Source organism: Eleutherodactylus coqui, chromosome 2 (assembly GCF_035609145.1).
Source record: "Eleutherodactylus coqui strain aEleCoq1 chromosome 2, aEleCoq1.hap1, whole genome shotgun sequence".
NCBI lineage: Eukaryota > Metazoa > Chordata > Amphibia > Anura > Eleutherodactylidae > Eleutherodactylus > Eleutherodactylus coqui.
The window spans coordinates 338,758,692-338,784,129 of NC_089838.1; the positions used below are offsets into that span (position 1 = coordinate 338,758,692).

Sequence of the window (25,438 nt, forward strand, 5' to 3'; positions counted from 1 at the left end):
CGTCTCATAACCAGCGGGACACAATTCGTTGCTATGGAAATGCAGCATCATACCGCTGCAGAGGCCCACAGTGCGTACTATGAAAAAGTCACATGATGTGACGTCACCAATGTGGGCGTGGATAACGTCGCCTAGTAATGCGACAAACTTTCAAGAGTCTTATATGGGAAGATAAATATATATAAAATATTAGCACAAAAAGGGCTTCAATTTAAAAGACCGTTATATAAATATACCACAGGTTTTTGTACTATAAGGACTCAATTGTTTGATATCAACAGGGAAGTGTAAACAGCGCTATATCATTTAGCGCAATTGGTTTTCTGCATGCAGTAATCGCATTATATAGAGAAACTACCTACATACTACAACCTTAATAAATGTATCGCATGATATTTCATTAATACATTACATGCATAATAAAGTAAAAATATGAATATAATAAAATACAATATAAATATAAAAATCCTGGTACAAAAGCAACATAATAATGATAATAGTAAAATCAAATTTTCTCTAATATTTCGTTTAACCCGTATGGGGTTAGGGTATTAAAATGGAATATGTGGAACATTTCCTTTGCTTTTAATGTTGAAAAATTGCCTGCAGAGATTTGTTCTATGGGAGTGATTTTTAATAAAGATGGATTAGAATTATGATGAATAGAAAAGTGTTTAGACACACTATGTTTCAGAAATTTATTCTTGATGTTAAATCTATGCTGGTTGGCTCTGGTCCGTAGGGAATTAATAGTGTGTCCTGTATATCTAAAGGGACACGGACATTCAATGAGGTAAATAATGTAGTCAGATCCACAATCCAGATGTTGTTTGATTGGGAATGGAATGCTACCATTGATAGATTCTACCTCTTTTCTTTTATGGCAGATAATCGGGCAGCATTTGCAATTATGTTTGCCGCATTTATAGGTCCCTGGTGGTTTTAAAAGGCAAGTTTGGGAAACTGTTCTGATAGAATTGAACTGTTTCTGACGGGAGGGGGCTAAAATATTGCCCAGAGTGCGGCTCTTTCTAAATAATATTTGAGGTTGAGAAGGCAAATCTGATGATAATAGGGAGTCTGATTTGAGAATGTGCCAATGGTGTTTAATGATCAACTTTAATTCTTTGTGAAAAGAATTATAACGTGTGATGAAGTTGCAATTATAATTGGATAACGAATTACTGTCTTTGGAGCTATATGCCATGGGATTAGGTGGATTAATGCCCCTATCTCCTTGTTGGGCCCTATACCTTGAATTGGAAATAAGAGTCTCTGGATAATGTTTATCTCTAAATCTTTGTGCGAGAATATCTGATTGTTTATTGTACTCATCTAATGTGGAGCAGTTCCGTCTGATCCTTTTGAACTGGCCATATGGGACATTAAGTTTCCACTGCTTTGCGTGGCTACTATGAAAATCAAGGAAAGAATTAGCATCAACTGTTTTGAAGTGGGTTTTGGTTTGGATAGTATTGTCTTCAATAAATAAATCAAGATCTAGGAAGGAAATTTGAGTTTGGCTAAAAGAACCCGTAAATTCAAGGTTCCAAGAATCGCAAAGCAGTGGAAACTTAATGTCCCATATGGCCAGTTCAAAAGGATCAGACGGAACTGCTCCACATTAGATGAGTACAATAAACAATCAGATATTCTGTCTTAAGCACCATAACCTAAGTTAGGTGAGGTGATAAGTATCCGAGCGATGCTTTTTTTAAAATACTCACCTTCTTCCTCATTCCTATAGTGTCCACCTCTGAAGTTTGCAGGCCAGCCAAAAATCTGACTCTATTCAGAGTCCCGTGTCTGAGCTCTCCCATAGACTTGTATGCCATAATCTCATAACTTAGTTTATGTTTCTTTATGATTCCCTTGAAACAAAAGCCTGGTATAATGCCAAGCAGAATTTAACCAAACTGGGGTTACATTTTATTTGATTTTGGATTTTGCTTTGAATGCAGGAGAACAATCGGACTGCAGTCAGTGAGTTTTTCCTCTTAGGATTTCAAGTCAGCAAGAATTTGAAATTTTCCCTTTTTTCTCTGCTCCTCTTGGTTTACTGTGTGACAATATGTGGTAATTTCCTGATCATCACCTTGGTATATATAAACAAGACCCTCCACACTCCAATGTACTTCTTCATCTCACAACTTTCTGTCAGTGACATCTTGTTGACCACAGATATTGCCCCCAACATGTTTCACATCTTACTCAATAACAGGGGAACCATTACTTTTATTGGTTGCATCACTCAGTTTTATTTCTTTAGTGCTGCAGAAATATTTGAATGTCTTCTTCTCACAGTGATGTCCTACGACAGGTATGTGGCCATCTGTAATCCTCTGCACTATATCTCTATCATGACAAGCACATTGTGTGTGAAGTTTGTTGCCCTCTTTTGGTTGCTCAGTTTTTTCACTGCATCCACTGACATTTTCACACTATCAAGTTTTGAGTTCTGTGGGCCGAATATCATTGATCATTTCTTCTGCGATCTTGTTCCCTTGCAAGAAATGTCCTGTTCTGATACATTTCCTATAAAAGTGCAAACTTATTTACAAAGCATTCCATTACTAATTATTCCGAGCATAATCATTGTTATTTCTTATGTACATATTGTCCGCATCATCTTACGAATCCCATCTAATATGAGTAGACAGAAAGCCTTCTCCACCTGCAGCTCCCACCTCATTGTGGTCTTCATATTCTACTGGACTATATTCAGTGTTTATGTTATCCCAACAAAATCAAACACATCAGATGTTAATAAGATCACATCCTTGCTGTATACTGTATTTACTCCATTGGTCAATCCCATTATATATAGTTTCAGAAACAAAGATATTAAGAAAGCCGTACAAGAAACTATTAAGAAATATCTCTAATCTGTTGTCCTTGTCTTTAAATTTTTAAATTTACATACAATATAATGTTGACAACTTTATTTTTCTCCTTTTATTCCTTGTCACTAAAGTTTGACTTTCTCTCTTTGTGACACTGGGATGGTAGTATGATTATGAAGAGGCATTACCTTAGGGGATGCCAAGACCTGTAAAAGTTGTGATGTATTATCTTGTGAGTGAGGTTGAAGTGCTTATGCAGAGTAAAATATCATTACTTGCTGAGAAGAGGGGATTCTATTGGATATAGCACACCCCTCTATTGCTGCATCGAATTGCCCGAACGAGGGTAGTTATGGAATAGCTTAGATTTAATATGTGACAAGCAGATGAGACATCAATACAGTGCAACACATTTGATGGGATATTCCAGCAGGAAAATGCCATCCTGCCCAACTTGTCCAGAATTGGTTAGAGGAACATCCTGGAGAGTTCCTATGAATAGTGTTGCTTGCAAGTTGATCCAACATGTACCTAATCAAGCATTTATGAGATGTTGTGGAGAAGTCTATTTGCACCCGAGATCCTGCACCTTAAATACCACATATTTTTTCCAGATGGCATGGCTCAACATCCCCTCAGATGTATTTCATCTACTAGTGGAATCAATAACACATTGTTGCACTTCCCATCCTTTTAAATTCATGGGGTCCAATTCTGTTCCCCTTACCATCAATCTAACAAGGCCAAACTGCCTTCTTCCTGGACCATTTGCTTGTACAGCTTCTCCAATTCTCATTCACTGATATTCCCTATGTTACCCAGGTTAACTTCAATTAAATTAGACATTAAAAACAGGCCTCTCAACCAACTATCTTCTCTTACCTCCTTTGATCTCACAGGTTGATTCATTGCTCCCTCTTTGCTTGTGTGCCTTCAATCACCTCACTCGTATAGACACATCCATTTGAATAAGAATCTCTAAAATTTAGATATTCAGTTCTCTGATGCTTTACAACCCTTGCTATGTCGGCTTTTACTGAGCCTGAGGCAACACTGGAACATGCAGTAGACTAAATGGCTGAATTTTTATTTCAAAATTGTTCAAACATGGTTGAAGAGATACAAAAGTGAAGATGACTTTCTCATATACAAGTAGGCCAATGGCAGATTGATTGGTGGGGAAGGTTAGAGGAAAAGGCAATAGACTACACATTGTTATTGAAATAATGCCATGAATGTTGAAAAGTCTATGAGCTACCTTTTGGTTGACTTGGGTGCTGGTGAACCAGATAATGCCACATTTAGAGCAAGAAAATCAAAAGTGAGCAGGACAGTGCCTTGAAAGGTGTATGGTAATCAAATGTAAAAATAGCCCTTTCAAAGAAGGAAAGGGTATTTTTATTGTGCCTTCCATAAATGCCCTTCTGTCTTCTTGTATGTTTATGCTTGAAAAAAAGTGCATGCTTGTGCCAAAATGTGTTGCATCTACCTGTACTGCCGAATGAAAACCTTTTCATTGGACATCAATCTTCATCTGGATTTTTGGCCCTATGGAGGGGATTTTCCTATAAGAGACTTTACCCCACCTCTCCATGTAAGTGATCCCATCCCTTTCTAATTGTTTCAAAATCCTTATGAGCCCATAGACATTTAGAACAAGGGCATTGGAGCAATTAAGAGATTGTGCAAACAGCTGGGACTAGGAGACATCATCTTGTAATAGCACAATAGGAACTGGAGTCATGGAATGAACCTAAAGGCACATTTAGACACAACGATTATCACTCAAAACATGGCTTTTGAGCGATAATCATTGTGTCTAACTGCACTGACAATGTGCAGTTTCCGTTAAGCCATCACTCATCATTATCTTTCAGCATGCTGAAAAACAATGATGAGCCTTATCATGGATTCACAGCGGGATACAGCTGATACTATTGTTCCAGCTGTGTCCTGCTTCCTGATGACAGGCTGGGTATGGAAAATGGAGCGGTCCAGCTGTTTTCTCCATACCCCGCACGGAGCGCTCGGCTGTAAAACAGCCGGGCGCTCTGTGCAGAGAACAGCTGGATTCAGAAGACAAGTGGAGCCACCCCACTTGTCTTCTGAATCCTCCACTCAGAGCGCTCAGCTTTATGACAGCGAGGAACAGCTAGATGCAGAGAACAAGCAGTCCCCTGTTTGTTCTCTGCATCCTCTGCTTGGAGCACTCGGCTGTATAACAGGCAGGCATTTAATGCAGAGAACAGCTGGATGCAGAGAACAAGCGCCCCCCCCCCCCCCCCCACACACACACACACTTATCTTCTGCATCTTCTGGAGCGCAAGGTGATCGCTCTTTTGAGCAATAATAGCTGTGTCTAAATGGGCCTTTACTCCTCTAGTTATTGAACAACCATAAATATGATAAATATTTACTGGCTGTTCAATAAATGGAAAAGTCAGGTTCATTCCACAACTCTGGTTGTTATTGTACTATAACCAGAAGGCTGGTTTAAAGCCTCCTTTTATTAATTATGTAGTATATACTGCATATAATTATTATGCAAAACAACATATAAAGCAGAATGCTTAAGGTTTGCATAGTGTAACAATTTCCATACATCTGCTTCATCATAAATACAATTTGCCCTTTAGGGCTTATTCAGACGACCGTATATCGGCCGGGTATTTATGCCGGCCGATATACGGCGTCTCTCTGCAGGGGGAGGAGGTTGGAAGAGTCGGGAGCAGTGCTCTGAGCTCCCACTCACTCTCTGCCTCTTCTCCACCCCTTCTCCCCCCCTCTGCACTATTTGCAATGAGATGGGGTGGGATGGGGCGGGGCTAAGTTTCAGGAATTAGCTCTGCCCCTGCCCCGCCTCCCCTCATTGCAAATAGTGCAGAGGGACGGAGAGGAGTTGGAGAGCTGGCTGAGAGGGGGCGGGAGCTCAGAGCACTGCTCCCGGCTCTTCCAGCCTCCTCCCCCTTCAGAGAGGGGCGCTGTATATCGGCCGGCGTGAATACGCGGCCGATATACGGTCGTCTGAATAAGCCCTTATAGGGGAGATTTTTATGCACAAAATGATTCTTATTCTAGCTGTGTAGATAATAGGGCCAATTATTATTACTGTAGTTGTTTGAGCTTGATTAAAGAACACATTCTTGAGCTTTACTACGTAATATAATAAATTAACACATAAAACAGTTATTTAGAGGGAGTGGGGATTTACAGATTTGAGCAAAGGATGTTGCCTATCAAAAACATATATAATCAGGGTCGCCCTTACTATAGGGCAACCTGAGCTTACAACCTGGCTAGTAATTACTTTTCAAGGGTCATTATTACTACTGGTACCACTGTAGGGGACACTATTTTTACTGAGGCGACTATGGTGGTCTACTGGGGCTACTATGGGGTCACACTTACTCTGGGGCCCCACAAAAAGGGTTATTATAACTACTGGGGCCATTAACAAAGTCACTATTATTATTGGTTACACTAAAGGGGGAAGCCTGCTATTGGGGCCACTACTTGTTTTTATCAGCTGAAGTTAATTATGGATTACTGAATTTTCTTAACATTAGCCCAGAAGTTTAGGATCTTTTTATTTTCTCAGTGAATAATTTATGTAATGCTTTAAATGCAGTTGCAATAAAAATAATTACACCCCCAATTTCAAATTAGGTTTATTGCCCAAATTTAAATATTTCAGCTGTTTAAAAAAATCAATTAAACAATAAAAATTTAACTAGTACAACAAAACTGAGAGAACAAAGTTTTCTTCTAATTCACCACAAATTCCACTTTTAATGAATATTGCAGTCTCAGAATTATTTACCTCCCACAATTTCTTCACAAAGTGTGTTGGATGGCTGAATGTGCCCACACCCTTATATTTCAGATGCTCTGGTGTTTCTTTGTGTATGCAAATGCACCATGTGGGGGGCATGGCCTTGATGCAGACAGAGACAGTCCCATAACCCGGAGCTCTGCTCATATTCAGCCTGCATAGCGACTTAAAGCTATTCCAGCCTCACAAAAAGCATACAAAAGTGGACCGGAGACCTTCTGCAAGAAGATGCCTAAAAGAAGGAGCACAAAAACCCAGCTGAACAAAGTCTCAGACTTCTTCATTACCCGCGGCCCGAGGAGACCGGGACCGCTGAGTAAAGATGGCTCCCTCTCATCCACAAGCTCCAGAGGAGGAGCGGAGGACTCACCCTCTCTCTTACCCGGCGATATAAACCAGGACGCCGACCAAGAGCTGCAGAGAGAGGGGACACCGCTCATCACATCCCAGCGCAGGGTGAGTGTTTCATCCGGGGAAGATGATATTGCCGCTCCACATGGCCGCAAAATGGCGCCGACGGGCTCTCAGCCTCCATCTGCCTCCTCCACTCCCTCTGCGAGCCCCGAAAAGCAGCGCCCTTGTCTCTCCCCTCACACAAATCAATCTCATGGGGACTCCATACTGGAACCTGATCCAATCCTCAGCGTTCCATCATCTAACATGCCTGCTACAGAAGATTTTATCAAGCAAATGATCCTAGCATTAAGAGGATCACTGCAAAAAGATATTAAATCCCTGTCAAGCACAATCAACTCCTCCATACAAGATCTAGAAGAGAGAACTGACCACATTGGAAACAAAATGGGAGAAGTTACCGCATCCCATAATAAACTAATCGATGCCCACTACTCCTTAGAGGATGAAGTGGAAGATATAAAGAAAAAACTCACAGACCTGGAGGATAGAAGCAGGAGATGTAATGTCAGGTTCAGAGGCATCCCGGAGAGTGTCCCACAACACGACCTAAAAGCTTTCTCACCAAGCTAATCAAAAGCATCCTTCCAGATGCTTCAGAATTGGATTGCACAATCGATAGAGCGCACAGACTGCTAAAACCAAACTTTCTACCAGACTCCGTCCCACGGGACGTAATCGCTAAATTCCATTTCTTCCATATAAAAGACGCTCTGATGACAGCCTCAAGAAAGCAAGGTTCCCTACCACCTCCTTATGCAAATATCAGCCTTTTCACCGACTTGTCACAGAATACTATTCAAGCAAGAAAGGCTTTTTCACTAATCACCTCATCCCTGAGAGCTGTGAAAATACCCTACAAATGGGGCTTCCCTGCCAAAATAATAGTCCATAAAGATAATACAGTGCATGCTCTAACTTCTCCAGAAGATGGCGCCAACGTTCTTTCAAAATGGAATATCCTACTTCCAGAAGAATCTCAACCAGGCAAGCCTCAGAGATCTCCAAAATCCTCCCACCGCTGCATGCTCCCTACCACTCCTCCATGAGAATTACACATGTTCTCGAATTACCCTTCTTCTACAATAGATGATGGACACATTCTTCGCTGACCTTCAATGTCAGGCTGATGGTCTGCAAGCCGAACTTTTTCCCCCCACAACACGATTCAGGTTTTTACACCTGCTCTTATTCAATGTTTAATCTGTTTTGTTTTACAGGTTCTTTGCTATTGTCTTGGAGTGCTCACTTCAATGCTCTTGTATAATAAGAGCAGTTATTTAACGTTTGCTCTCCTCTATAACATGAATAGCGCAACATACATATCTCTCAATGTTAACAGGTATATTACTGTTTCTGCCTGTTTTTTTGTTACAGGTTCATATGTTATTTACACTGCCTACCTGTCTCAGATTGCTATGCTCATAACCTACCTCCATAATGGCTATAAAAATCTGCTCCCAGAACGTTAAGGGATTACATTCCCCATTTAAACGTGCGATGGACTGGAAAGACGCTAAAGCGTCCAACATCGACATCTTATGTCTACAGGAAACGCATTTTGCTCAACAGTCCTGCCCTAAATTCTCAAATAAACAATATCCACATATCTTCTTTTCAAATGCCCACAAAAAACATGCCGGAGTATTAATCTCCCTGAGAGACAATCTCCGCTTTACTCTTAATAAACAAATTTCAGATGAAAAGGGCAGATATCTGATACTGCAGGGTACCATTAACAACTCCCCGATAACTCTGGTAAACGTCTATGCACCTAACAAATCCCAAATCTCCTTCTTGAACAAATTATTAAAAAGGATCAAAAAGGTCCTCACGGGCAAATTGATCTTATGTGGGGATTTCAACATGATAGTGGATAGAGAGATAGACTCCACGGCACCCACTAGGAACATGTTAGTTCTCCACGCTTGGTTACTTAAAGAGGGCTTATATGACACATTTAGATGTCTTAACTCCTCCTCAAGGGAATTTACCTTTTTCTCCCCAAGACATAAGACCTATTCAAGGATCGATATGTTCCTGGTGGATAGGGGAACTCTCACTTCAATTACTGATACCACGATTGGCGTCTCCACATGGTCAGACCATTCGCCAATATTTATGAAATTGAATATCGGCGCCCCTTGTGCCCTAACAAAAACTTGGCGTAACGACATTAACCTATACAAATTACCTGAGAACCAAAAAATAATCAATAAAGCATTAGAGGAGTATTTTTCTATCACCTCCACCCCTGATATTAATAAAGCTACGCTATGAAATGCCCATTAGGCAGTTATAAGAGGGATCCTAATAAAACTCAAAATTCAACAAAACAAAAACAAATGAGAGAAAATAGACCTCTTACTAGAAAAGATAAAAAAAACTTGAAACACTCCACCGGGAATCCTCCCAAAATAAACTTCTACTAGAACTGGCTGCCTTGAGGAGAGAATTAAAAAAAACGCTTCTAGATAACTATAACAAAGGCCTGATGTATTCCAAAGCAAACTTCTACTCCCACATGGATAAGCCTTCAAAACTGATGGCTAATCTTGTAAAAAAAAAAGCAAATAAAAGCAAATGCACCATGTGTTTGTGCACACAAATATATAGTCACAAAATCTCATTGATTTTATCCCTATATGCTCCATGAATACACTGGTTTTCAGAGTATTTGTGGCACATTTGCCCAAGCCCATTAAAACCAATGGGCTCTTGTGCTGTGTAAATGCACAGAAAATAGAGCATGTTGCAGCAAATACCAACATGTGAATAAACCCATTTAATCTCTTCAGTGGCGGCTTTCTTACCCCCCTGTAAGACCCACCAGGGCAGGTTTTTTAAATGGGCCAATCATTTAATTTCAACTAATTTTCCAGTCGCGTTCCAAGAGCCATAAATTTTTCATTTTTCCATTGACATGGCCATATGAGGGCTTGTTTTTTTGTGGAACAAGTTGTATTTTTTTGATGGCATAATTTTTGGGTATATACGAGTATTACATAACTTTTATAAAAAATTTGTAGGGAGATTGGGCAAAAAAAGGAATTCTGCCATTTGTTTTTTGGATTTCATTTTTATGATGTTCAGTGTGCAGAATAAATAATGTGATAACATTATTCTCTGAGTCACACGATCCTGGCGATACCAGGTTTATACAGTTTTTTTATGATTTGCTATTTTTGTACATTTAAAACATTTCTTTTCCTTAAAGGTTTGCTTTTGTGTTGCCACATTCCAATAGCCGTATTAATGTTATTTCCCACTGCCAGAGCTCTAGAAGGCCTTGTTTATTGCGGGATGAACTCTAGTCTTCACTTATCTAATTTTTAGGAAAATGTAAATTTTTGATCGCTTTTTTTTTCATTTTTTCTAGGGGCAAGATTAACAAAATCTGTAATTCTGTCATGTTTTTTATTCTTCACTGCATTCTCTGATCAGTATAAATAATATATTAAAGTAATTCTACAGGCCAATATGATTATGCCAATACCAAATTGTAATAGTTTTTTTCTTTTTTGCCACTTTTTCACACTTTAAAAAAATAAATATTTTTTTTATTGCTGCATTCAAAGACCCCTATCAGTTTAATTTTTTTTTATCAAAGGAGCTGTGTATACAACACAAATAGATTTTGTGTTTTAGATACAAGATACTAAGCAAGCGAAGGACCTGTTTGGGCAGAAGGACAACAGTCGCACTATAACTACGAGTGTTATCCCCGGCTTTCTATCGACCGGATCAACACACCATGTTCATGCTGCAATGCTTTAACCCTTTCCAATCCACTGTCTGACGTCTTAGGTCATTATGATTTAAGGCTGTACAGCTCCGATGTTGGAAGACATCCGTTGGGGTTCTCTTACTGTATATTGCCAGCCTCTCTGGTGCCGGAGCCTATCCAACGTGTCACCTCATGCAGTACTGGCTTTAGCCAGCATATAGCACCGTTGTATAATGGAAGAAAAAGAGTAAGCCCCCTAGGAAAACCAGGATACAAATTGGATTGGAAAGGGTTAAAGTGGCCCCAGGAGACCCCTGGACTATGTTGCTGTGGCAGAATGGTTTTACTATCAGCGCTTAGAATTCCTCCAAACCACTAGAGACTCTTGTGTCAGGGTAATTTTCCAGATCAAAACATTTCCTGGACATGTACAATTTCCTGAAGGTACAATTTTCATGACATAATTTGGCCTGACTTCTATACTGGAAAAGATCTTTGAACTGATTATTAAACAGCATGTATGCAAATACTTGGATGAAAATTGAGTAATTAACCAGAGCCAGCATGGGTTTATAACAAACAAGTTATGCCAGACTAATCTAATTTCCTTCTATGACAGAATCACTGACTGGGTTGATCAGGGAAATGCAGTGGATATAGTATATCTTGACTTTAGTAAAGCATTTGACAAAGCATCTCATACCATACTTATTGAAAAAATGACCAAATATGGGATTGACAAGGCAACTGTTAGGTGGATTCACAACTGGCTGAGTAATCATACTCAAAGAGTGGTCATAAATGGCTGCGCTCCAAATGGAAGAATGTATCAAGTGGGGTACCACAAGGCTCTGTCCTAGGCCCAGTTTTGTTTATTATTTATATAAATGATCTCCAGGAGGGAATTGATGGGAAACTGATCAAATTTACCAACGACACAAAGCTAGAAGAGATAGCTAACACTAGGGAAGAGAGGGAGAGTATTCAAAAAGATCTAGAAAAGCTTGAGCAGTGGGTGGCGACTAACAGAATGGTACTTAACAAGGACAAATGCAAAGTCCTACATCTGGGCAAGAAAAATGAAAAAAAAGCACATATAGAATTGGAGGAATTGGGCTAAGCAGCAGCACATGTGAAAAAGACTTGGGTATACTAGTAGATCATAGACTGAACATGAGTCAACAATGTGATGCAGCAGCCAAAAAGACAAACAGAAATATGGGATATATTAAGAGAAGCATAGAGTCTAGATCACGTAAGGTCATTATCCCCCTCTACTCTTCCTTAGTCAGACCTCATCTGGAATACTGTGTCCAGTTCTGGGCACCCCACTTTTAAAAAGACATCGACAAACTGGAGCAAATTCAGAGAAGAGTTACCAAGATGGTGAGCAGTCTGCAAATCATGTCCTATGAGGAATGGTTAAAGGATCTAGGAATTTTTAGCTTCCAAAAAAAGAAGGCTGAGAAGAGACTTAGAAGCTGTCTACAAATATCTGAACGGGTGTCACAGTGCAGAGGGATCAGCCCTATTCTTATCTGCACAAGGAAATATTAGAAGCAATGGTGTGAAACTAAAAGGGAGGAGGCACAAATTAGATATTAAAAAAACTTTTGACAGTAAAGGTGATCAATGAGTGGAATAGGTGGAACAGGTTACCACAGGAGATGGTGAGTTCTCCTTCAATGGAAATGTTCAAAGCTGGACAATATCTGTCTGGGAGTATTTAGTGAATCCTGCACTGAGCGGGGGGTTGGACCAGATGACCCTGGAGGTTCAACTCTACTATTCTATTATTATATGATTAGACTTCTTGAATTCATTGCCATACAACTTATATTGTTGTTGTTATTCTTTGTATTCATTGTGCTACTAATGGTTCTATTAGCTGTTGTATCAGTTCTGACTGTACTAACATCTCCCTCTGTTCAACCCCCTTTCTCAATACTTGGTCCCAGGTCATTGTCTACACTGTCTTCCCCCCTATTACTCTTTTTGCCCTCCCCCACTCCTTAGTTTCTGGACATTTCTGTCCTGAGGAAAATCCAGGCATTGAATCCTGCCTATCCTCTTCCTGAGTGCATTACAATCTGCCTTTCTGAAATCCTACCTTGATGTTTGAGTCTTCTTAGGTCTTCCTCCCCTTATTATCCTAACTTCATTGAAAGCATAATCACTGCCTCCTAAGGTCCCAGCCACCCTTACTTCCTTAAACATTTCCTCCCAGTTTGTAAAAATTAGGTCAAATATCGCAGATGCCTTTGTTTTATCATTTACGTTTTGGAAGATAAAGCTGTTAGGAATTTGTAGGACCCTATACTTTTGCCTGAAAGAGATTTCCAACAAATTGTCTGGATAGTTAAAATCTCCAATAATCCCTATGTCATACTTTTTTGAGTACTTGGCCATCTGATGTAGAAAGAGTTCATCCATATCTTCTGCTTCTCCAGGTGGCCTATAGTAAATGCCTATATTGATATCCTTTTTGTTGTTCTCTCCTTGTATTCTTACACAAACAGTTCTTTACAGAAATACCATTCTCTGAAGCAGACACAGATAGGATGGCACCAGTCATGGCTGATGATGGGGGTGCTTAGTGACCTTAGAAAACCCTTAAGTTCCTGCCAGTATCCAATAGGCTACTCTAATAAACTGCTATACTTCTAAGCCCACTCCAACCCAACGTGCATGGTGCTCATCGGGAATTGCTTAACCAAAATCAAGTTTGTATACCGTATGTTTCTCTTTACATTATATCTCAGTTGCTATCCTACTTCTTTGGTTGTATTTACACCACATCTTGGGTTCCATCTTGGGTTTAAAATTCCAGAGTTTCATCCGGTTTGAAAATGGCATCCAGATCTTTGTTCAAACAGAGGCCAAGATGGCACCTCGGGACAGAGACTAAAACACGGTGTGAACACAGCTTAAAAATATTTGTTGTACTAAATGGACAATGTAGAAAGACCAATATTCAAAATGATTTAAAAGGCATAATACATTTTGCTCTTGAGATTTGTAAAGGCCTGCTTAATATCTCTATTACTTAGACTGTATATTATAGGATTGAGAAGTGGGGTCACTACAGTATACAACAGAGAGAGGATTTTTTTTGCATTGTTCATATTTGGAAATAAATAGATACTGAAAAGTGACCCATAATATAAGGACACCACAGCCAGGTGAGAGCTACAGGTGGAAAAGGTCTTCTGCCTCCTGGTCACAGACGGGATCTTTAGTATGGTGATGATAATATAAACATATGAGGCTATAATCACAGTAAACGGACAAAGTACAAATGGAGCGGACAGAATTATGTCTTCTATTTTTATTAAAAAAGTGTTGGAGCAAGAAAGTTCAACTATAGGATCTAAATCACAGAAGAAATGGTCAATAATGTTGGGTCCACAGAAGTCCAAATGACTCATTGCTACTGAAAGAATCAATAAAACCGCAAACATCATCACCCAACACATGAGAACAGCCTTTATACAAAATGTGAGGTCCATGACTGAGGTGTAATGTAGAGGGTTACAGATGGCCTGATACCGGTCATAGGACATCACAGACAGGAGAAGACATTCCAACGCCTCAGAGCCCGCAAAAAAATAGTATTGAATCAAACAGCCGATAAAGGACACAGAACTTCCTTCATACAGCACGTTGTGAAGCATGTTAGGTACGATGGTGGTGGTGAGTAGAATATCTAAGAAGGAGAGTTGTGTGAGGAAGAAGTACATGGGAGAATGGAGCGATCTGCTGTAGGCCACCACCAGAATGATGAGGAGGTTCCCACATATGGTTATACAGAAGATGATCAAAAGCAGAAGAAAAAAATAAATCTTAAAACTTTGTAAATTCTGAAATCCTAGGAGCAGAATTTTAGTCACCATATTAGAATTGTTGTGCTGCATATTCAGAAAGAACATTTTTTTCTAAAAAGTTGAGTAAAATTGATCGCGAAGAGCCGTGATCAGGTCATTTGGACGATAAGGTTTAGTGTCCCTGGACTTGTAATGCTGTTTTATATAGTGTGACAAATTTGTCTACAGTACATAGGGAAAGAAAAAGTGACAGAAAACTGAAGTTTTAATTTTTTTATATTTATTATACTCTAATTCTGTCCATAAAAGTGAGAGTTACACAGTGTCAATAACACTCCAGGATTTAATAAGCACATTTTGAATACACTCTAGAAAAACATATTTTTTTCTATTATTCAGTCATTTTTACTAGTATAAATCTGATAGAATTGCCGAAGGAATGAGAATTATAATGCGACAGCTGATGAGCTTACATATATGGATTTTAATGCATATGTGTGTGTATATATATATATATATATATATATATATATATATATATATATATATATATATATATATAAATATTACTGTAGGGAAAGCAGAACTTACATTGTACATTTATGGAAGCAGATGATGAGGATCTTGATGTTTTGGGTGAAGTAGAACAACATCATTTCTTCTTGTTTTGCAAATCTACAATATGTAAACCCATTACCTGGTGCCCCATTTATAGATGATTTATTACAAGAATGGCTTAACAAAGCTGGGGGGATTTCTCTAATGGTCTCTGGTGGGAATAGTCACATTTTAAAAATTGGCCTTTATAGATTTATTTCTATGAAATTAAAAATAAGATAGGAAAATGTTTCCAGATATCTTATATGGACGGTCACAAGAAAAAGAAAGTGCACCCTCCCTCAATTCCAGAATTATTTTTAACAATTTCTAAATAACATTTGTGATGTCTTCACCAGCAACTCACTTCCGATTACAACAAAAACACAGTAGATTTCAATATGGATTCAATTTTCACAAACAGTAAACGAATACTCAGAAACAAGATGGCAAAAATAAGAACACCCTCACTACTTTCACAATCAATAATCTCTTTCTACTGCTGTCCTTTTTGTTTTTTTGGTTTTAATTTTTCCTCCCCACTTAAAAAAAAAAAAAAAAAAAACTTTTAAGAAGGTATAAGAGGGGTGAAATTGAAAAATACAACTGTATCTTTATTGGGTTTTTTTCACAGCATTCACGGTGCAGTTATAACATGCTAACATTTTATTTTGCGGGTCAGTACTATCACAGCCATAACAAATGTATGCCGTTTTTTGTATTGTGATGTGTGAAAAAAAAAATGTTTTGTATTGTTTAGGATTCCTGTATGCCTATATGATCCCACTGCACCTGTGTGCTTTTGTTTGGCATTTTAGACGTTAAATTATTTATCTTGCATATTTTCTTCGGTGATTTACATCCTATAGTTAACTAGAGCAACTAGTGTCAGGTAGCTGTTATTAAGGCAAATATGATCATGGGGTAGATTAGAAGAGTTTTAGGGGCACATTATAAGAACATTGTTCTTCCTCTGTATAAATCACTGGTGAGACCACACATGGAATATTGTGTATAGTTTTGGTCAGCAGTACTCAAGAAGTACATATTAGAGCTTGAGTGAGTTCAAAAAATAAATAAATGGAATGGGCAGACTACAATATCCAGACAGGTTATCAAAATTAGGGTTATTCACTAGAGATGAGCGAGCGTACTCGTCCCAGCTTGATGCTCGTTCAAGTATTAGGGTGCTTGAGATGCTCATTACTCGAGACGAGCACCACGCGGTACTCGTCTCGATTAAACGAGCACTGACCATTGAATTCAATGGAGCCGGCAATACAGCCGGCTCCATTGAAAGCAATGGGCTGCCGGCGATCTCAGGATGAATTTTCGGGAAGGGCTTAAAAATATAAGCCCTTACCTGAAAATCATCCTAAAATGTGTAAAAAAAAAAATATGTCAGCATAAAGATCGTTCTCCTCTGCCATAGCTGTAACAGCTGTGGCAGAGAAGAACAATGTTAGCCCATTGAATTCAATGGAGCCGGCAATACAGCCGGCTCCATTGAAAGCAATGGGCTTCCGGCGAGCGCGGGAGTGAGACCCCCCCCCCCCCCACTGTCAGCATAAAGATCGTTCTCCTCTGCCACAGCTGTAACAGAGAAGAACGATGTTAGCCCATTGAATTCAATGGAGCCGGCAACACAGCCGGCTCTATTGAAAGCAATGGGCTGCCGGCGAGCGCGGGATGAATTTTCAGAAAGGGCTTAAAAATATAAGCCCTTACCTGAAAATCATCCTAAAATGTGTAAAAAAAAAAAAAAAAAATGTATACTCACCTTTCTCAACAGTTCTCCTGAATTGCTTTCTGTAGTATTCAGCAGGTGGGGATTTAAAATCCCCGCCTGCTGAATGAGCTGCCTCTGATTGGTCACAGCCTCACCAATCAGAAGCAGCTCTCACTCACACCCATTCATGAATTCATGAATGGGTGAGTGCTGCCTCTGATTGGCTCAGCGCAGGGACCAATCAGGGGCAGCTCTCACTCACACCCATTCATGTATTCATGAATGGGTGTGAGTGAGAGCTGCCTCTGATTGGTGAGGCTGTGACCAATCAGAGGCAGCTCATTCAGCAGGTGGGGATTTTAAATCCCCGGCTGCTGAATACTACAGAGAGCAGTTCAGGAGAACTGCCGGCCAGACGCGGCTGAACTCTGGCTTCAGCGGAAAGGTGAGTATACATTTTTTTTTTTTACACATTTTAGGATGATTTATATGTAAGGGCTCATATTTTTAAGCCCTTCCCGAAAATTCATCCCGCACTCGCCGGCAGCGCATTGCTTTCAATGGAGCCGGCTGTATTGCTGGCTCCATTGAATTCAATGGGCTAACATCGTTCTTCTCTGCCACAGCTGTTACAGCTGTGGCAGAGGAGAACGATCTTTATGCTGACAGTGCGGGGAGGGGGGGGGCACTCTTGCCGCTATTGTGGCTTAATAGTGGGACCTGAGAACTTGAGATGCAGCCCAACATGTAGCTCCTCGCCTGCCCTATCCGTTTCTGTGTCGTTCCCATCACTTTCGTGAATTTCCCAGATTTTCACAAATGAAAACCTTAGCAAGCATCGACGATATACAAAAATGCTCGAGTCGCCCATTGACTTTAATGGGGTTCGTTACTCGAAACGAAACCTCGAGCATCGCGGGAAGTTCAACTCGAGTAACGAGCACTCAAGCATTTTGGTGCTCGCTCATCTCTATTATCCACCTAAAAACAATTACCTAAAAACTCTGTATAAATACAAAAGGGGACAATACAAGGATCTCTCCCATGATCTGTTTATACCCAGGACTGGGACTGGAACAAGGTGGCGTCCTCTACGTCTAGAGGAAAGAAAGTGTCTACTCCAACATAGATGGAAATTTTTTACTGTAAAAACAGTGAAACTTTGGAACTCTCTGTTTGAGGACGTGGCGATAAGACATTTGATAAAAGGGTTTAAGACGGGCCTGGACACCTTTCTTGAGTATTGCAATATTACATATCACTGATAACATCAGAAGGATCGGTGATCAAGGCATTATTCTAATTGCAAGATTGGAGCCAGAAAAGACACTTTTCCTTTAAATGAGGAAAATTGGCTTCTACATCATTGCTTTTTTTTCCTTCCTCTGGATCAACACTGTGGGTGGGGTTGGGGGAGGGGGGGTAATAGACATTAGAGATGAGCGAGCATACTCGCTAAGGGCAATTGCTCGAGCGAGCATTGCCCTTAGCGAGTACCTGCCCGCTCGAGAGAAAAGGTTCGGGTTCTGGCGCGGGGGAGCGGTGAGTTGCGGCAGTCAGCAGGGGAAGCAGGGGGGGAGAGAGGGAGAGAGAGATCTCCCCTCCATTTCTCCCCGCTCTATAACGCAGCTTCCTGCCCGCCGCCGGCAGCCGAACCTTTTCTCTCGAGCGGGCAGGTACTCGCTAAGGGCAATGCTCGCTCAAGCAATTGCCCTTAGCGAGTATGCTCACTCATCACTAATAGACATTTATCTTTTTCAGCCTAGCACACTAGCAGCACATAAACCCAAGAATATTAGTGATTTGCAAGCCATTACCCATGAAGAATGGGGTACGATTCCTCAGACACAGTCAGAAGCTGTTGCCTGGCTATGCATCATGTTTGCAGCAGTTCATAACAGCAGAATGGGGCTCTGCTAAGTACTAAAGATAATTGTCATGCAGGGGTGAATAATTCTGAGATTGCAGTAGTCAGTGAAAGTGTCATTTTGTGGTGAATTTGGAGATACCACTTGATTGAAGACTAGAAGGTTTAGACATTCTGTGTTGAAGAAACAAACTGCTATTTTGTCCACACGGCTGCACAACATTGACATTAAAGGGGTTGTCTCGCGAAAGCAAGTGGGGTTAAGTACTTCTGTATGGCCATATTAATGCACTTTGTAATATACATCGTGCATTAAATATGAGCCATACAGAAGTTATATACTCACCTTCCCTGCGCTGGCATCCCCATCTCCATGGCTCCGTCTAATTTCAGCGTCTAATCTCCTTATTAGACGCGCTTGCGCAGATGGGTCTTTTCCCTTCGGCTCGGTCCGTCACGAGCGGCATTCTGGCTCCGCCCCCTTGTACGCGTCATCGCATAGCTCCGCCCCGTCACATGTGCCTATTCCAGCCAATCAGGAGGCTGGAATTGGCACATGTGATGGGGGCGGAGCTACGTGATGACGCGTAGAAGGCAGCGGAGCCAGAATGTCGCTCGTGCCGGACCGAAGAGATGGGAGAAGACCCTTCTGCGCAAGCGCGTCTAATCGGGAGATTAGACGCTGAAATTAGACGGAGCCATGGAGATGGGGATGCCAGCGCAGGGAAGGTAAGTGAATAACTTCTGTATGGCTCATATTTAATGCACGATGTATATTACAAAGTGCATTATTATGGCCATACAGAAATACTTAACCCCACTTGCTTTCGCGAGACAACCCCTTTAAGTGTACCGGGCATCTGATAGACATAAGGCCAGGATCAGAGATTTATGTCTTCAAGGGAATGCTGGTAAGTGCCCAACACTACTGAACATAAGTGCTTTCCCCAAAAGTGAAGGGGTTAGTTACCTGGGGCTGGTCTCTGCTCCCTGTTTGTATATGGTGTGGTGCAGTGTATGCCCCAAATAAAGTCTTGACAGTAAAGAGTGGAACAGTTAAAGCTCATGTTTACTTGTACTTTGAAGTGCAGCAGTTCAACATCCTGGAGATGAAGACACATTTCTTAAAAATCATCAGTTTCCATACAGATGGTGGCTTTGATCTCCCTGAAGCTATCTCTCATTGCAATTTGTAATCCTATTGACTAGGATGTCCAACCTGAAACAGTTTCCATACCACGTGGTATGTAATTGCATTTGGTAAGAGATGGAAACGGGGTCAGCTCATCTTATTTGCAGCATCACAGTCTCTTTAAAAATGACTGCATCCCTCTCTGCTCTGCATGTTCTAAAACTGCTGAGTTGCTTCCTCTCTCAAAAGGTCCTTAAAATCATACAAGTTTAACCATGCGAAGGCAGGCTTATCAATAGGATAAACACCTTCCACTGCAATACAATGTTGGTTTTATGGCTCTGGAATCTGTCAAACCTCGTACTGAAGTGGTGAAGTGGTGTTCACAGCCCTGGAGTCTGCAGCTTTCCCTAGGGAGCCATTGCATCAGTTAAAACCAATACTGTGGTGTCTGTAATCTGATATGTAGCAATCCAGGAACAGGATAGTATACTTGCAACTCAAGAGTGGACCTCCATACCAATTTCACTTAGGCTAGGAGTAAAGGAGGTTGTTGTTAGAAAACGGACAAGGCTATGAACTTACTGAACTTTTTAGGTGTGTGTTCTAACTTTCACAACTTTAACTTCACCCACAAGACTAGCTCTGATTAGCTATTGTATAACTACAATTCTGTGCTAATTAACCCTTTCTGAACTGTATTATGCATAAGCCACCACCTGTAAATTATAACGCAGTGGTACAATATATTTAAAGACATACACATCATAAAGACGCAAGTACATATTGCAAACCCTATGCACATACAAGTGAATAATCATAAACTGTTATCCAGATGGTATAAAACCCCTGAATGGCTACATTTATACAAACTCTTTGGAGATGTCAGATATATGTGGGCTCCTACGTACATATATGGTGCAATTGTCCCAAGATCAAACAATTTTGGTCAGACATAGAAAAAGAAATGGAACATATACTAGAGAAGAAAGTTCTGCTCCCTCCAGATATAATCATTCTTAGCAGACCCAATGAGTACTTCAACAGGTTGGCCTCTTATCTAATTGCAACAGCTAAGGCCCTGATTCCTCTTTACTGGGGAAATCCAACCCCCCCCCCCATCAGTAAGTTTATGGAAGCAATCAGATCTTTAGATTTGAAGAACTATCGAGCTGATCCAATCAATTACATGTATCATTTCTTAAAATATAGTCACCTTGGCAACACTACACAGCTCAAAACTCTTGAGCACACAAACACACAAATACATTACCACAACATTTCTGGTCATGCTTTCTCACATTGCATACTCTTCATCATAAAGAAGGTGGAGTGAATCTAGTCTGATCTATAATGTGAAGTGATGCCAATATTTGTTGTAAACTATGTTAGCACATAGAGTATGTGTCTCTCTTCTCCCTCCACCCATTTCACCCATCATTCCCATAATCTTAATCAAGTCTCTCATCATTGTCAGTTTACTTACTCAATAAATTATTTTTCATGATCATCAAGACTAGAGATGAGCGAGCACCAAAATGCTTGGGTGCTCGTTACTCGAGTTGAACTTTCCGCGATGCTCGAGGGTTCGTTTCGAGTAACGAACCCCATTTAAGTCAATGGGCGACTAGAGCATTTTTGTATATCGCCGATGCTCGCTAAGGTTTTCATTTGTGAAAATCTGGGAAATTCAAGAAAGTGATGGGAACAACACAGAAACGGATAGGGCAGGCGAGGGGCTACATGTTGGGCTGCATCTCAAGTTCCCAGGTCCCACTATTAAGCCACAATAGCGGCAAGAGTGGGCCCCCCCCCTCCCAACAATTTTTACTTCTGAAAAACCCTCATTAGCAAGGCATACCATAGCTAAGCACCACGCTACCTCCAACAAAGCACAATCACTGCCTGCATGACACTCCGCTGCCACTTCTCCTGGGTTACATGCTGCCCAACCCCACCGCACGACCCAGTGTCCACAGCGCACACCAAAGTGTCCCTGCGCAGCCTTCAGCTTCCCTCATGCCACACGCTGGCCTCATAGCCACACCACCCTCATGTCTATTTATAAGTTCGTCTGCCATGAGGAGGAACCACAGGCACACACTGCAGAGGGTTGGCAGGGCCAGACAGCGACCCTCTTTAAAAGGGGCGGGGCGATAACCCACAATGCTGTACAGAAGCAATGAGAAATCCAATCCTGTGCCACCTCCATCAGGAGCTGCACACGTGGGCATAGCAATTGGGAACCCATGTGCCACACACTATTCATTCTGTCAAGGTGTCTGCATGCCCCAGTCAGACCGGGGTTTTTTATAAATAGTCACAGGCAGGTACAACTCCGCAATGGGAATTCCGTGTGCACCCACAGCATGGGTGGCTCCCTGGAACCCACCGGCTGTACATAAATGTATCCCTTTGCAGTGCCCAGCACAGCTGAGGTAACGTCAGGTTTAATGCAGGTGGGCTTCGGCCTACACTGCAAGCCCCAGTCAGTCTGGGGTTCTTTATAAGTAGACACATGCTGTTACAACTCCGTGTGGACCGACAGCATGGGTGGGTCCCAGGAAGCCACCGGCGGTACATAAATATATCCCATTGCAGTGTCCTGGACAGCAAAGCTAACGTCAGATTACATGCAGGTGGGCTTCGGCCCACACTGCATGCCCCAACCTGACCGGGGTTTTTAATTCATAGACACAGGCAGGTACAAATCCCCAATGTGAAGTCCCTGTGGACCCACAGCATGGGTGGCTCCCTGTAACCCACCGGCTGTACATAAATGTATCCCATTGCAGTGCCCTGGACAGCAGAGCTAACGTCAGGTTTAATGCAGGTAGGCTTCGGCCCACACTGCATGCCCCAGTCAGACTGGGGTTCTTTATAAGTAGACACATGCAGTTACAACTCCGTGTGGACCGACAGCATAGGTGGGTCCCAGGAAGCTACCGGCGGTACATAAATATATCCCATTGCATTGCCCAGCACAGCTGAGGTAACGTCAGATTAAATGCAGGTGGTCTTCAGCCCACACTGCATGCTCCAGTCTGACCGGGGTTTTTAATACATAGACACTGGCAGGTACAAATCCCTAATGTGAAGTCCCTGTGGACCCACATCATGGGTGGCTCCCTGGAACCCATCGGCGGTACATAAATGTATCCCATTGCAGTGCCCTGCTCAGCAGAGCTAACGTCACATACAATACAGGTGTGCTTCGGCCCACAGTGCATGCCCCAGTCAGAGTGGTAATATGTACCTTAACAGTAACTGCGTTGGTGGGAATGTGGTGGCGACTGCGGACCTAGTAGCGCGGTTTTATTTAGTTGGTTTTCGAAATGTGGCCAGGATTAAGTGGGCCGTGGCGGGGGGATGGTGGGTGGGCTCTCTTGTTGTGTCGGTAAAGGTGAAATTCTTGGACTGCCACCAGACGGACCAATGCAAAGGTATTTGCCAAGAATGTTTTCATTCTTGGAGGAGGAGGGGGATGTTTTTGAGGCACTACGTGTCCTCTCCACGTGTCCGTGGTTATATGCACCTTAACAGTAACTGCGTTGGTGGGAAATGGCCTCGCCACCATCATGTCTTTGGGAAGCCTCCGTTTCCACACCCCAGTGACATAGCATTAGCAGCGGTATAGGCAGAGCCCAGAATTAGTAACATTTCAGCGGTAGCATTAGGGACAGGCCCCAGTAACATATCACTAGCAGCATTATAGGGGGAGCACAGTATTAGTTCCATTTCAGTAGTAGTAGCAGTCCAGACAGGCCCCAGTAACAATTCCGAAGCAGCAGTATAGGGGGAGCACAGTCTTAGTTCCATTTCAGTAATAGTAGCACTAAAGACAGGCCCCAGTAACAATTCCGAAGCAGCAGTATAGGGGGAGCACAGTATTAGTTCCATTTCAGTAGTAGTAGCAGTCAAGACAGGCCCCAGTAACAATTCCGGAGCAGCAGTATAGGGGGAGCACAGTATTAGTTCCATTTCAGTAGTAGTAGCAGTTAAGACAGGCCCCAGTAACAATTCTGAAGCAGCAGTATAGGGGGAGCACAGTATTAGTTCCATTTCAGTAGTAGTAGCAGTCAAGACAGGCCCCAGTAACAATTCCGAAGCAGCAGTATAGGGGGAGCACAGTATTAGTTCCATTTCACTAGTAGTAGTAGTCAAGACAGGCCACAGTAACATTCCTGTTGCAGCAGTTTAGGGAGATAAAAGTCTCTTTCACATTTCAGTAGTTGCAGTATAGACAAAGCCCCTGTTACATTTATGTAGCAAAAGTTTAGGCCAACCCCACACACCTTGCTGTAGCATGAGTGCAGGCGAAGCCCATAAAAATTACTAGGATTACACTGTAGGCGAGGGCCCAAAAAAATTGGTGTACCAACAGTACTAATGTACCTCAGAAAAATTGCCCATGCCCAACCAAGAGGGCAGGTGAAACCCATTAATCGCTTTGGTTAATGTGGCTTAATTTGTAACTAGGCCTGTAGGCAGCCCATTTTTTAAAAAAAATTGGTTCAGGTGCAAGTTTCAACGCTTTAATGAGAATTGAAACGTATAAACATTGTTTACAAAAGTTATATGACTGAGCCTTGTAGGCCTAAGAAAAATTGCCTGTTCGGCGTGATTACGTGAGGTTTCAGGAGGAGGAGGATGAATATAATACACAGATTGATGAAGCTAAAGGGTCCCCGTTTTTGATGGTGATAGAGAACGATGCTTCTATCCGCGGGTGCAGCCTACGTATTGTTTAGGTACCGCTGCTGTCCGCTGGTGGAGAAGAGAAGTCTGGGGAAATCCAGGCTTTGTTCATCTTTATGAGTGTAAGCCTGTCGGCACTGTCAGTTGACAGGCGGGTACGCTTATCCGTGATGATTCCTCCAGCCGCACTAAACACCCTCTCTGACAAGACGCTAGCCGCAGTACAAGCAAGCACCTCCAGGGCATACAGCGCGAGTTCAGGCCACGTGTCCAGCTTCGACACCCAGTAGTTGTAGGGAGCAGAGGTGTCACGGAGGACGGTCGTGCGATCGGCTACGTACTCCCTCACCATCCTTTTACAGTGCTCCCGCCGACTCAGCCTTGACTGGGGAGCGGTGACACAGTCTTGCTGGGGATCCATAAAGCTGGCAAAGGCCTTGGAGAGTGTTCCTCTGCCTGCGCTGTACATGCTGCCTGATCTCCACGCCTCCCCTGCTACCTGACCCTCGGAACTGTGCCTTCTGCCACTAGCGCTGTCGGATGGGAATTTTACCATCAGTTTGTCCGCCAGGGTCCTGTGGTATAGCATCACTCTCAAACCCCTTTCCTCTTCGGGTATGAGAGTGGAAAGGTTCTCCTTATACCGTGGGTCGAGCAGTGTGTACACCCAGTAATCCGTAGTGGCCAGAATGCGTGTAACGCGAGGGTCACGAGAAAGGCATCCTAACATGAAGTCAGCCATGTGTGCCAGGGTACCTGTACGCAACACATGGC

At 41.9% G+C, this 25,438-nt stretch overlaps 2 protein-coding genes across 2 annotated transcripts; one reads left to right on the forward strand and one right to left on the reverse strand.

Annotated features, from left to right (window-relative positions):
* Nucleotides 1-1,955: 1,955 nt before the first annotated feature.
* On the forward strand, nucleotides 1,956-2,885 carry LOC136613182 (olfactory receptor 5G9-like). Its single transcript, XM_066594022.1, has one exon. The coding sequence runs from the start codon at nucleotides 1,956-1,958 to the stop codon at nucleotides 2,883-2,885; it is 930 nt and encodes a 309-aa protein (XP_066450119.1).
* A 10,916-nt stretch (nucleotides 2,886-13,801) lies between these two features.
* On the reverse strand, nucleotides 13,802-14,731 carry LOC136613183 (olfactory receptor 11L1-like). The gene has a single exon (XM_066594023.1). It carries the CDS (start codon nucleotides 14,729-14,731, stop codon nucleotides 13,802-13,804), a length of 930 nt encoding a protein of 309 aa, XP_066450120.1.
* Nucleotides 14,732-25,438: the final 10,707 nt, after the last annotated feature.